Raw genomic sequence first — 14,687 nt, 5'->3', positions numbered from 1 at the left:
AAACGGAGATACAAAAAGAAAGATGTTACATGAGCTTTCCACTTTGTGCTTACAAGAAACTTCAAAGCTGTCTTTCAAAAAAACAGTGACACTGTACTCTTTTAGTGACAGGATAAATTTTTCTGAAATGGGACAAGAAGTTCTGAACGCACAATCTGACGATGCCTAGCAAATCAAATGAGTTACTAAGCCTGTTAACGTGACTATGGCATTGAAACACTCTATCTCAGAGCTGTATTAAGGGTGGGAATGATAAGAATGTCAACTTTTCAGAGAAAGGGCATTTGTTATCTACCCTACCTGTATTTCCTCCCGTGACAGCTGTGTGTCATTTTGCACAAATTCTGCTGGTTCATCCCATCCTCCCTCTTTGGTCCGCAGGTTATGATAATAATGATAGCCTCCTCTCACCCAGTGTTTCACCCATTCACTGCCATTGCCTCCTAAGAGCAGAAACTGCAGTGTCAGTCTCAAAACTAGACAAGTGTCTTACCTCTCATGCATATAAACGTTACAACTAGGAAATCCACATTACAGATGCTTCTTTCTCCAAGCAAAAGAAGTGATGTTTCCAAGTCCCTAATGACCTCATATGAGAACTACCTAAACACAACACATTCTACAAGTGGAGAACATTATACTGTCTATTCACACACTTTTTTGGAAAAAAAAAAATTTAGTTCACAAAGCATCCACAATTGCCACCTATAACACAAGACTTCTTCCCAGGGGCTTTTTTACCTCCAGTTCCAATTCTGCATACAATAATCTTGAATTTATTTCACTAACAGTAGGCTACTGAAGGTGTACCTGCTGCCATTTTTCTTCTCTTGACTTCTGACAGCTCTCGCTGGTACGTCTGAGCACATTCTGGAGTGACTCCATATAGTCCCACATCAGGTGAACGCAAGGTACTCAGGGTCTGGCTAACATCACCATGATCTACTGCTTCATTAATGGCCAGAATTCCTAAGGAGACTTGGATAACACCAGGAAGCAGGTTAGCTTGGCATTCACGGGCTCAGTGACTCACAGCAAACACACACTGGCAGAACAGAGTAAGGCAATGTGAACACACTCTTATAGTTGGGGTGTTTGTGTGCTACACCAATAAGTCTATATAAATACAAAATATAAATAAAAAGCAATCAGACAACTTGCAGTATAGAGGCCTCTTCAGTACAGAGTGTCCAACCATATGTGGTACTGCACTTGAAAGCATGTAATTTGTGTGCCCCAAATCCCAGTATGGTGCTGATTTACCATCAGAATTTCTCAATACACAAAGTAACAATAGTGTGTGATAATACTTACATCTCTCGGACTCCTCTGTGTCCTTGTTAGCCTTATGAATCCCATCCTGAATTTCATCTAGCCAAAGTACAGCTGTTTCATCCTGTGTGTCCTGAAGAGAATAGAACAAGAAAAATATACACAGTGTGGGGAGAGAAGTATCACTATTTTTGCAAAGTAAAATACTCCATGCTCAACAATAGCCAATAGAGTAGTTACCCATATCAGAGGGAATAAGAAGTATTTCAGTCTTCCAATACAAGGATATCATGCACATTTCGTATCACAGGATATCTCTGTGACTAGCAGACTACTATGGCATTACCAAACTCAATACTTGCTCCCAGTCAAAAACTCTTTTCAGGAAATAGAACGAAGAAGAAATTCTATCAATGGAATCACTCTGATAAGCAGAGAGAACACAAGGCCAGGGACTCGGTACTGGTCAGTCCTAAAGCCATACCTAGCTAGGAGGACATGACTTCCCAAGAAGTTCGTCCTTCAACAGAACACGACTACACAGAGCTGCCAACGCGCATCTGTGTGCAGAAACTAAAAACTTTTTGGGTAAGTAATGTCATATCAGGCTGCTCTTGCCCCTGCCCACAAAAGTTCACAAGATTGTACAAACTAGCAGAGCAAAAAAGCATTGCATGTGTCGTAAGGTGGGTGGACACACACAGCAGTCAAAGCCATGTTTTAAGTCTTTATTTTAACAGATTGCTTGTCAAGGAGCAGTGATCACACAGTATCCTGTATTTTGGCTGGGAAATCCAATGAGCTCATGTTACATGAAGAAATTTGAGAAGAGGAAAGAGACAAGTGTTTAGCAAGTCTCAAAATATATATAAAGAACAATGACCTAGCAGTTGCCAAGCATAAGCTTTTCTCCACCCACTGGTGTTTCCTGTAGGTAACTACTGAAAGAAATGTAAGATGCAACTGCCACCCCTCTGATAGCTCTCCTCGTACAAACAGAACACAGGAAACATTTAGTTCTGGTGCGGAATAATAATCACTCTGCACAAAAGAACCACTACTTACAATGTTCAAGAGCTTTAAGGTCGGACTGAAAATGAACATTCCCTTACATGCCCTCCATATTTTTCCCACTGTTCTGGCAAGTTTGAAACTAACTTGTTTAAATGATACTTCATTCAAGAGCTTAACATGACTTTCACAGGCAGATTTCATCTGAAAGCCAGATATTCCCACAAGAGTATCAGCAATAGCAAAAGTCCTGTCCAGGGAGTGGGGGAGAATAATCACTGCAACTGTACTGTACTGTGTACCAGCAGAAGTCAACCCAAACACTACCAAAACCATCCGGTGCTTGTCTACAGTTTTACTCTTGCAAGGCTTTCTGCAAGGTACACAGAGTGTAACATACTACAAGGTCTACTGCTTTTTTTCTCTCTCTCCTCATCACAAAAGAAACATGTATCATACAGCACTCCCCATTCATGTAAACAACTGAACAATGTCTTGAGGTAAAGTACAATCCCTCTCAGCCCCAAGGTATAGGAATCACTAGTTCATAACAGTTGACTTCAGATGATAATTATTTTCCCCACATTGTTACTTTATAATATGATCTTTCTATTTCGGAAATTTCTGCCATGCTGCTGGGACAAGCTCTTTACTCGTTTTATGTCTAAATAAGGTAATTTCAGGCCAACTGAGAAGTTACCAGCACACCCTGGCACAAGTTTAAGCACACACTAAAAAGAGTTCATTATTTTATTCTGACTCAGCGGGAGGAAATGCTTCAGCACAAAATGGGTTCCTGAGAAACATTAACCCTGTCAGGGTCCTTGGGAAAGCTGCTTAATGATTTTCATTAGAAATGCATACAGTTTTCAGCTATTGCCATCACGTGGGTTTACCTGTAGTCAAAAACAAACAAACAAAAAGTGTTCAGGACAATCCAGATCTTAGTCTCTATACAAAAGCGTGCATTGCTACTAGAGCAAAGAGGTCCACAGCAGAAAAAAGAAAACTAAACACTCTCAAGCCACTGAAACCACAGACGTCTGCTACTTCTTTGTAAATAGAGGAGAAAAAAAACTCAGTGTCCTATCCCTACTACTCAAAAATTAGTTGAGTACACACAGGCACACTCCTCATCACCTTTCTTAAACCTGTAAGATGAAACTTGCTCTTCCTCTCTCCATCTTCACCTTTCATTTAGTAAAAGCTGCAACTATGTACAAGCAGGTAGAAGTCCTTGGTTAATGACAACTACTGCTCAAAAAAGTCATAAGCTATTAAAGTGTCACAGGCATCAGCATACATTTTGCTAGTAGCATGTATGTTGCTTCACGTGTTTTTTCTAATTTATCACTTAACAGATTTTTCCACTTTCAGAAACTTTCTTTTTGCCATATATAACTATGCCTATGACATTTAATAAAGAACATTAGAAAAAAATACTTCAGCTTGCAGGAAACTTGCATTCAGAAGTTCAGTACTCCTGGAATGAACATGGTCTCCTTTCAGAAACAGATGATACTATTTTTCCGCAAACAAAACACATATCTCGCTGAGGACCCAGGATTAGCTGTAATAAGCCACCACATGCACTTAATATCCTTACACCTATCTCCAGAGTTCATGAAGATTCATACTGTTAGCTGCAAATCTCTTTCTCTAATACAGAAAGATCCAAACTGACCAGGTAAGATCAGCTGAAGGTATGCAGAATGCCCATCTCTCCACTGCCAGTTTTGATTCCTGATTTTCAAGACCAGTAAGAATTTCATTACACATATGTAAAGGTCTTTCAAGAGGTCCATTTAACTACACTCACCTGTGCTTTCTCTCGCTTGGCTCGAAGTAGCGTATCCTGATAATGCTGTGCTACCTTTGGGGCTACACCCTCCAATTTTGCTGCAGGAATCTGTAAGGCTCGAATAGTCTTCTTGCTGTCCCCTTCATCCAGAGCTTCATTGATAAGACCAATTGCCAAAATCCCTAGGGAGGAAGGCATAGGGAGAGAAAGACAAAGTTCCATTTTCGGTCAACAACAATTGCTTCAGAAGAAAAGTGCAGTTAGTCCTTCCTAAACCAAGTATCAGCCAAGAACCGCAATATTTTTAACAGAAAACATTATTTACTAGTAAAGAAAGCAAGACTATTTCTCCACCTTAAATTAGTCATAATTCCTGGGCATGGTAATTAAAAAAATAAAGTTAAAAAGAAAAAAATCACTCAGGGAGACCACAGGCAGGGACAAAATTGAGTCCTCAGACACACAGTTCCGAGCCACTGAAGAGAATTATCAAAGCCCAAATGGCCAGAGTTTACAATATTCCAAGGTTCTGGCTTATCCAGAAAGAAATTTTCACAGGAAGTTAAAGATTTGCATGGAATATAATTTAAAAATACGATAACTTCATATTTTAGAAAACTCTTTTATTAAGGATGTATGTAGTATTAGCTGTATCATCAGAGATGTAGATGCATCTTACAGTTAGCTAAATGCAAACAGTACATCATACATGTCCTATCTACAGCAACAATCTCCTGCAAACCACAAAATAACTCAGGTTGAGATGGATCCTAGATTTATCTAGTTCAATTCCCTGCTTAAAGAAGGATCCAATCATGGTTTGATCTCAGAACAGAGAGATCTTTTAGAAAAAAGAAAGGACTCAGTGTGAGGATTTCCAGCTTCGGTTATTGTATTCAAAGATTTGTGATTCTTCTGCGAAAGAAAGACTCACAAAACAGAAGATTATGCAAAAACTAGAACATCTTAGGAAAATGATTACATCTGGACGGAGTAGAGATCAGAGAAAAATACATGTTGAGGACATCGCAAGAACCGTATCGCTAAAATGATAGCATGGTTCCTACCAAAAAACAGATATGATAACTTAGGAAAGGGCACAGAACCTCAGTAGTAAATCTCTTTGATTAGTTTGCTAATGTGGACATGGCATATTCCATGGAAGAGCAATATGTTACAGCTCTTCACTGGAAAGCATTTTTTAATTTGACACTATTTACAAGCATAGTGGAAATGAAAAATATATATGGTCATATATCTTAAGGACCTTCTCAGACTAATTTAACTTATTCATAGAGAGGGGATAAAAAGTATCTTTGCATAAGGGCATATATGAAACAGGCCAAGGAATTAAGAAATTGCCCAGAAGAAAAATTTATCTCATTACAGGATTTTCTGCACTTTCTTTACAGCATAAGGAGTGTTAAAAGGAACAGGATGTTGGGACTGCATAAACTATTAGAACTGCACCGTGATCTCTTACATACTATGAACACAGCACCGGTGTGTGCATTCACAGTGTGGGTCCCTGTTTGTGTGGTTTTAACAAATCTGCTCATGTGACCGAAACAGGAAACCTAGTGTCTATTTGGAGAAGCAGGAAACAAGTTAACCAAGACAGGAGGCTTTTAATTTAAAATTTAACCCTCTCTAGAGTATAAGCTTTCCAAGGTGAAACACAAGTCACCAAGCATACAACAAGGAGTGGCAGAAGACACCTGCTTGTCTCAGTGCAAAACATAAACTTTAGCATCACCTCCACACTTGTGACAAATCTCTCCTGCCTTACGATGCAAGGCTTTGAGCTAAATATTACACAGATGGCTTGAAAACAAGTGATACCCAAGAGGTTTTCAGTACTGGTCATCAACAAAAGTTAAGATCCCTCAATGAAACTGAGAAAAAAAAAATAGAAAATTAAAACCATCTGAAACAGAACCTCAGAAGAATCTACCTAAGAATTGTTTAAGTCTGCTATTTTCAAGGACTCCTTTATCTCTGCTCTGGATTTTAAATCAACTAATACTGCATTAGAAAAAAAAGAATTACTCATATTTTCTGTTTTGCTGAAATGTTCATAATTACGCTAAGTTCCAGTCTTTTATCACTGCTAAAAGACATTTATTAACATAAATACTACTGAAAAATAGAAATTTAAAAAATGTAGGGCTAGAGGCATAGAAGTTAGGTTAACATTCACAATTTTCAGCTTGCATCAGTAATTTCTTTCCTTCATGAGTACTTAAGTTTTGCTACTCGGACTTGCTGCATAGAACAGACATTAGAGATTATCTAGTTCCAAGCTCTTCTGCCATGGGCAGGGACACGTTCTGCTAGACTAGGTTGCTCCAAGCCCCATCCAGCCTGGCACTGTACATGTATGTATACACTACACCTCTTCCTGTTCTCTTCAATATAGGGCGACTGACCAAATGCCTGTGAGCGCAATGCATTAGTGGTGATTCCTGGATCACACCTTTTACATAAATACAAAGAAACAGGTGTCCATGCTCTGGTCAATAAGCCCTGCAATGGAGTACTGGGCAGTGCGAATTGCAGTGCACGACACACACGGTACGTCTGAAAGATTAACTCTGGCAGCATGCTCCTGGTGAGAGCTCAAATGCTCCCCACACCCAGAGAGCTAGAGTCTCACCAGTGAGCTGTGTTGGACGCTTGTAACTTCTGAGGGATTTTGCACATCTTCCAGTAGGGGATTTTCTTTTGCACTTTACCAATATTTCATATCAAAAGGCAACAACTGTGCAAGCATACTCTTCTCTTACCAGTCAGAATGTCAGCTAGCAGTCATTTCAGCTTTTATAATACTGGTTTTAACAGCAAGAAGGCATACATAGTGTTAAAACCAGTATTATAACAGCTTCTGATGGAAAACCAGTATTATAACAGTTCTGATGGAACTAACAGTAAACAAAGTAACGAACCTATTAAAAGATCAGTATTTCCCATTACAACCCTAACTTGAGATTTAGGTCCCAGTATCTGGAACTTAGAATTTGAATGGCACCAAACTGATAATATGTTCTTTGAAAAAGTTGTATCAAATGTTTTAAGCAAAAACAATAAGTAGTTGTGGAACAGAAAGCATTTCAGAATAAACTTTCTTGGGTATCTGTTGATTTATCACTGAATATAAGTAACTGAAAAAACTTGTTTATTTGGTGCAGTATTTGTAATACTGATGTTCAAAGAAGCTGTAATTTGGAAGTAGTGTTAATACAGCCAGGAGTTAAAGGACTGAGAATAAGACCTGGAAATAAACTCATCTTTCTGTTGTTCACTCAAGCTCCTCGTCCACTATAGAAATGCATCTAGTATCATTACAGACCTGAAAGTCATCGACAATCGACAAAAGGTGAATAGCTTATCTTGCATATGCAGGTCAAATTAGCCACAGATAAAGAGTAGAGGATCTTGGACTGAGGCTGTGGAACTTCCACTAAATACTGCGAAGGTAAAAAGGCCAAAGCACATTCAAAAGAAGGAATAAAAGGAAGAAGAGGAAAATCTGAACAGGGCAAAGTTGCAGTCAAAGAGAGAATAAGACTTCAAGAAAAATATCTTCTACTGAACGCAGCAAATTAGGAAGGAGGATTGAGCACTCCGAGTTGTAGCATGGGCTACAACTAACTGAGAGATTTTGGTAACACTAGCTTTCACTAAATTTGGGGGACTGAAACAAAATTAGAAGATTCTAGACAAATCCTAGACACTGACATCAGAAAACGCATTTTCAATCCAAAAAAGGGTTGAAATTTACACTGGAAGGACTAATAAACAGTTTTGAGATATTGACTTCAATACCACAAACATTCCTGATTGCCTGCAGTCCTGCAATCAAGACTTTTGTATTACAGACCACCAAGTCTTGTTCGGAAATAAGAGACCTTTCTAGACATCTAACATATGACATAACTGTAAGTCAATCAATAACTTTTTGTATTGAGATGCACCTAATTTTAGCACTCCTTATAAGCTAGGATCAGTCTAGCATGAATTGAGCAGAAAAACTTACTTTCGTGTTCTTCATGCACAACTTTGTTCACATGATCAACACATGACTGGATATCATTCCACGTGATAAATTCATTTCCTTTTGCATTTGTTTGAGCCTTCAGCTTCATCAAATCATCGATGTATCTGTCAAAAAACAAAACCCAAACCCAATAAACATCACATCACAACAAGCTGGCCAGGGAACACACGACACAGCATGAGAATTGGTACACAAAGTGGGAGAGGTAACATGAGGGTTGAAACTAGAACAAATATGAAAAGGGGGAGAAAGAGGAAAGGCTGTGTGCAGGATGCTCAGCCCAAATGTGAAGTAGGTTCAAACAAACAAAATTGCCAAACAGAGAAAAGCACTAAAACACTGAATAACAGTCCAGGGCAAAGAAAATAGTGAGTGGGCTGGCGTAAGAATTAGTGACAACCTAATGGTATCACAATGGGGCTTTCATGTGAAATCCATGAGAAAGCATTGAGTGACAGCACAGAACTCAGACCAGTAAGAAACAGTAACTGCAAAAACAAGATGCAGGAGACAAGAGATTAAATCAATACTGTAATAAATAATGTAGAAACAACGTAAAATGTTAAGAGAAGAGAAAAAAAAATTCATGAAGTCACAGAATATAAGCAACATCAAGAACAGATATGATTCCTTGAAATATCCACCTCTGTGAGTTCTCATCCTCAATGTTTGTAAGCCCTGTGACAGGACTGCTCAGTTGTTTCCACACTGTATTCACATCCCTTGAATCCAAAGCTCTATTAATCAGGGCCACAGAAGACAGCATCTCAACAGCAACAGACAGTTCTGGATGGGTGAGGTTACCCTGCATACAAAGAGGACAGCAAATTAATTCTCTGTGCCCTATACAAACTATTGCCGCAAATAGAAAACAACAGAGTAGCTGTCAAAACAGACATGTTACAAAGCAAAGGGACAACCTTTTATGACAATGAAGCAGAAAGGTGAGTATCGTAAACAAAGCTAGAACACCAAGTAAGAGATTAAAGCAGAACCTTACAGGGCCAAGTAACTCAAGATTTAGGGATTAAGCCACATCAGAACAGACTGAACACCAAAGCAGTTCCATGAAGACTCAAGACAAGTTTGTTCCAGAGAATGCATTTAACAGAACAGACAAGGTACACCCGGTGACCCATGCCAACTTCCAGAAATAAAGAGAAGGTGATACTTACTTCAGGGCTCTGTTGCTGTAAGGTAGCCAGCTCCCTTTGGTAAAGATCTGCAGCAAATGCATAGACCTCTGGTAACTGGGCCTCTGGATTCATCATTTCTGCCACAGTCTTCTCAGCATCACCCATTCGAATTGCTGAATTAATTCTGGCTACTGCTGCCAGTTCTAGAAGTTCAAAGAGCATACAGAATAAGGCAGGGAGACAGTTCAGACCCCCACAGTAACAGCATTTTCATCCTACTAAGATACTTAACTAGAAAAAGAATAATACCCCTAACTGTGGAGAAAGAGTCAAGCTTTCTGATCCATTAATCCCCGGTTAGTCTTCTGTTACTGAAGACAATTAAATACACAACGCTCACGTTTAACACTTGTTCACCTTTTTGTCTGGTTATCAAAGGACTGTTTTACCATTTCAGTACTGCGATAGTAAGAAGCCCCATTGCAGATTTTTGGATGGGTGAATAGTACCAACTTTCTCTTCCTGTTCACATCTACCCTGATCAAGGCAGTAAGAGGCACTCCATAGTGGGTACACCCTGTCTAACTTCAAATGGCACAGTAGGTAAACAAACACAGACCTCCATGCTGAACAAGTAAGGTACTTCAAAGGCAGCCAGCTACTTAATTCAGCATTCACTATTTTCCCCTTGTATTCTAAACCCTCTCTCCTCAAATCTCTAGTAGAGTCCTTTCTACCTATCACACATTGAATTGCTCCTGCACAGCCAGAGTGCTGCATGGTCCCAGAAGCATCAATCAAAAATAAGTCAGCCATCACGATCTGCATTTTCTTTGCATCCTGATATTCAGAAACAAGTTGAAGGTTCTGCAGCTCAAATCAAGGAAGATTTATGTGAATGGTCAGCACATAATCTAGCTTTCACACCTCTTGGAGCAATCCAGATTTTCTTCACTGATCCGCAGCACAAAAATTCATGCAAGCATTCTCTAAAAAGTGGTTATTTAAGGTGGAAGCAAAAATTCCATGTTTCCTATATTTCAAATTATATGCTGTTATCTCCAGCCACATTGTAACAGCTGGATAAAAGATACTACAAATCATTAGGGCAGCCATCTCTCTAATGTTCTTAGCAGCTGTAAAGTACTTAAAGAACATTTGTATTGACCACTCATAATAGACCCAAATACTGTGCTGTCTCATTCTTTTGATCACACCCATGGTCACTTTGCTGCTATAATTCCTGCTGATCCTCACTTTGCTGGTACTGTTGTGCTGCCCTGTTAGCAGCATCCACTCCCAACTGCAACTCTTCCTTCTGCAGAGGACCTGTAAGGCCAGCCTAAAGAAAAAAGAAATATAAACCATGAGGTTGAAATGATGTCACCTTATTCACTTCAAATACCTCAATAAAAATACTCTGCTTTAACTTAAAATATTCTAATGCAATATAGCTTCTGCAAACAAAGAATGCCACATATGTTAGGAAGCCAGAAATTACTCTCCAGATTCTCAATTAAGATGCTGAAAGATCATATGTGTACACCCTGACCCCTCTTATATTAGAAGTGCAGTCTCATGAACATAACAATTAAAAGCAAGACCCGGCTTCCAAAATTATAAAATATTTAAAACAAAGGTCATAATTTTGTGGGAAAAGACTCCCCATACATGAGCTGCATGCTGATGTGAAATTTGTGTAGTTTGCCATGAAGAGACCTGTTAACTAATGTTGTGTTTTACCTCTGAGCAACTAAAGAGTTAGCAAGACATCAAAATGGACAACACGCAGCTTTGGCTTATACATACATGCTTCTTGGATTATATGGTACCACACAAGTACAAAAAGAACGTGAGACGGAGTCACCAGGGAGCAAGAGGGCTTGAATAACTTGGGCAGAATCATAAAATCATTTAGGTTGGAAAAGACCCCTAAAATCATTGAGTCCAACTGTACACCTAACACTGCCAAGTCCACCACTAAGTCATGTCCCTAAGCGCCACGCCTACAAGTGGTGTATGGTCATATTCTCCACAGTGAAAGTAGCTTATGCTTATCTGATAGGTGTTTACAAAACACAAATATCCACATTATTTGGACACTGACAATAGTAAAATGAGGGAGGACACACCTTAATTATAACAGTTTTATACACACACAAGTTAGTATTTTAAGGTTTGGTCAAAGTATTTTAGTTATATATACACACACATACAAACATTATATTGGCCTTTCACATGCAGACATAAAACCTAAATGGCAGATATGCTTACTGAATGCTTCCATCTCTCAGCACTAATTTTTTCTAACCAACACTAAACTGCAATGCAGGTATATAGCAAGCGATTAGTACACAGTGGTACAGTGAAAGGCAGAGGCAGGCAAAAACTTAACGAATCAGGGTAATCTACACTTTTCCATACCTCCTGTTTCTGTTGCCTATCACTCAAAAACTGCTTGAAATACCAGTCACAATTTTCTCGTAGCAATCCTCGGAGTGCCAGGGCTGGTGTTGCCAAAGCTTCATACAGTGCTAATGCATCTCCTCGTTCCAAAGCTAGGTCAATCTTTGATAAGGCTGCATGTGCTAGCAACAGTAAAAGAGTTTTGAGAGAAACGTGAAATGAGGAAGTCCCGTGGTTTATGTAACCTACTGCTCAGAAAGAAATACCCTTAGACCTGATAAGATAGCAAGCTAGGTATCAAATGGAAGACTTCTAGAGTCAATTACGAAGCAGTACTTGAAAAACGGTCTGATGGTTGGAAATAGTGTGCATTATTCAAGATGAAGAACTGGAGGGGCCAGCAACATGGATAATCCATTTCCAAAAGGAAGGGTAACAGAAATCAGAGTAAATTAAGCTTACAACTATGTACTAATAATGAGTAAAAACAAACCCTCTCCCTCCCAAAAAAAACCAAAACCAAAACCAACCACACAACCAAACAAAAAAAAAAACAAAGTATCCCACAAAACCAGGGGAGCTGCCTTTAAATTTGGTCAGCATTACAGAAAAAGAGGAGCACAGATATCGTTTTGAAGTACTATTTTAATTAAGACTATTACTTTAACGTGATACCTACTGTTCACTTTATTGATGTTTCCCTGAATCTCAGCTTGAGTCAGAAGTTCTTCATACACATCTCTCTCTCTATCTGAACTTTCTGAGGCAATCTGAAGATGAAATAAAAACTAATCAGTGCTTCTACAGCTCCCGTTGCCCTCACAGATCTTCTAATTGAAAAAGTCAGGGAGGAAAACAATTTACCTATATAGAGCTTGTGATAGGTCACAGACAGGCTACCTCTACGCTTCCAAAAAAAAGCCCTATATGTAAACACATCTAAAGTAACTACAGTCAAACTCCGATACAAACAGGCCAGAAACACCTTATTTCAATGTTATGCCTCTATATGAACACACAGTAGAGCTCCAGAACATGGAAAGCAGTATACAGAGCTAGGCTTGCATTATACAGTGTTCTAAAACAACACGGTTCACTTCCAAGAGCATCAGTCAATTTTGCTCATTTCTTTGTCAGGAAAACACATCTATACTGTGTGAAAACAGAGGGATGCATCCCCAGCATAAAAAGGATTAAATGAAATCTGTATCTATGCGGCCCATATTTCAGACAGCTAAACAAACTAACACAGCCAACTGTTGCCTGTCTCCTATAATAAGAAGACAGGTTACTGGGGAACATACTAGAATACCACCAGGAGTAAGTCCACCTAACACTATACATACAGGACCGTAACACACATTCTGTGAATTCCCCCCATTTTACACTGCAATACAAAATAGCAATGCATGCAAATAGACGGCTTGAAAGAAGAACTGAGCTACCCTATTTTTAGCATTCTCCATCTTGTCTTGCTTTGCTCTGTAGAGTGTGTCTTGGTAAGTGGATTCCAGTTGATCATCGAGATTTATTAGCATGGCATTAGGGTTCTTCATTGCCATAAGAGTGTCAGCTGGAACCTGACGGTCAATTGCTTCATTAATGGCAATGACAGCAGCATGTACTGAAAAACAAGGCACAGTCTGCCAGTTAGTACCAAACAAATCAGCTTTGTTAAAAATCGAGAACTTATTTGAAAAGAGCAGAAGAATTATCTGGAAACTAACTGGAAAGCAAAAGAATTAACAAAGTACCTCTCATTTCATCATGGCTTTGTGTTCCGGAAAAAAACCAGAAAGCAGCCTGCTTTCTAGTTATGATACTTTAAGTAGTTGAATCATGTTCCAGAAAGAAGAAAAAAAAATACAGAAGAGAAAGAACAAAAACATCTTCCCAGTCTTCCAAAAGGCCTATCAAAAGGACTGTACAAGACTTAAAACAGGGGGCATTAAAACCAACACTTAATTGATCTGCTGATTTGAATAATCAAAGAAAACACTCTTTCCTTACATGCTGCTTCATCCACAGAAAGCTCATTTGCTAGAATTCCTCCAATCTTGCTGAAGGCAGGCATCTGAATACCATACTTCTCCAGTTCAAGTCTCATATTACTGATTTCCTCCTCTGAAATATACATTAAAACAGTGTTACACAGGCTTAAATACATTAGCACTGCTATACTATTTGCTGCTAAAAAAAAATTAAGATAACTACAATAGACTGCAATTACCATTTAAATAATACTCTGAATATCATTCAGTAAGTGAAACAAATAAATGAAAACTAGTAAGACACTTTGCACACTTTCCTAAAATCTACATTTTTTCCCAGAGACTCATATGGGAATATTCTGTAGTCTTTCTCACTAGAAAACAGCACAAGACTCTCATGAGGAGCTGGAAACAGACTCCATTCTGAGGTATCTCAACTGTGGTTGCCAGCAGGAAAACGCACAGGCAGTAGTTTAGGATTTTCTTTTTCCCCACAGAGAGACTACACTGAGAAAAGTGAACGGAGGGTACCAAGATACGCTAGGAAATAAAGTTTATATACCTTTTAAATCTGATGCATGCCCTCAGGCAAGAACATCACTAATGCAAGACACAGAATTTGGCACTTTTGCAAAAATTAAGGAAGTGAAACCTTGAAGAGGCATGTGAACATGAGACTTTGTGCTGGCATCTCCTGCAGCCGATCAGCTGGCAAATGCTTCTTCAGCTGATGGCACCTCTAGTTTAAACTGTCACAGGAGGTCAGAACTGTTTACCCAAGTTCAAAACTGAAAACTCCCAAGAGGATGGATGCAAGGCTTAAGCATCTTACAACAGTGACATTGTTACAACAAAAAAAGTTATGACGTTATTTGCAAAAGTAGTGATTAGTGAACTGATGGCTATAGTTGCCTGGCTCAGAAGCATCCAAATCAAACCTTCTTCCTAAATTACAAGAAGTCCTCATAGCCATTAATGTTTAATTTAATTTGCATTTAGGGTATCAACAGTAG

General features: G+C 38.9%; 1 protein-coding gene across 2 annotated transcripts in view; it reads right to left on the bottom strand.

The window, feature by feature from the left end:
* The window catches only part of IQGAP1 (IQ motif containing GTPase activating protein 1), a 54,997-nt gene that overhangs the window by 20,039 nt on the left and 20,271 nt on the right, over positions 1 to 14,687 (bottom strand). For both annotated transcript variants that reach the window (XM_039386454.1, XM_027745376.2), the window contains 12 exons: positions 13,694 to 13,807; positions 13,129 to 13,307; positions 12,363 to 12,453; positions 11,702 to 11,865; positions 10,535 to 10,619; positions 9,317 to 9,480; positions 8,786 to 8,946; positions 8,121 to 8,245; positions 4,103 to 4,266; positions 1,315 to 1,405; positions 811 to 978; positions 301 to 443 (listed from right to left, as the gene is read on the bottom strand). In XM_039386454.1, coding sequence (XP_039242388.1) covers positions 301 to 443; positions 811 to 978; positions 1,315 to 1,405; positions 4,103 to 4,266; positions 8,121 to 8,245; positions 8,786 to 8,946; positions 9,317 to 9,480; positions 10,535 to 10,619; positions 11,702 to 11,865; positions 12,363 to 12,453; positions 13,129 to 13,307; positions 13,694 to 13,807 — 1,649 coding nt within the window. The remainder of the gene's footprint in view (positions 1 to 300; positions 444 to 810; positions 979 to 1,314; positions 1,406 to 4,102; positions 4,267 to 8,120; positions 8,246 to 8,785; positions 8,947 to 9,316; positions 9,481 to 10,534; positions 10,620 to 11,701; positions 11,866 to 12,362; positions 12,454 to 13,128; positions 13,308 to 13,693; positions 13,808 to 14,687) is intronic.

Source organism: Pipra filicauda, unplaced genomic scaffold (assembly GCF_003945595.2).
Source record: "Pipra filicauda isolate LSUMZ 115617 unplaced genomic scaffold, ASM394559v2 scaffold486_size446389_pilon, whole genome shotgun sequence".
Lineage (NCBI taxonomy): Eukaryota > Metazoa > Chordata > Aves > Passeriformes > Pipridae > Pipra > Pipra filicauda.
This window is presented reverse-complemented; position numbering and strand designations above follow the sequence as displayed.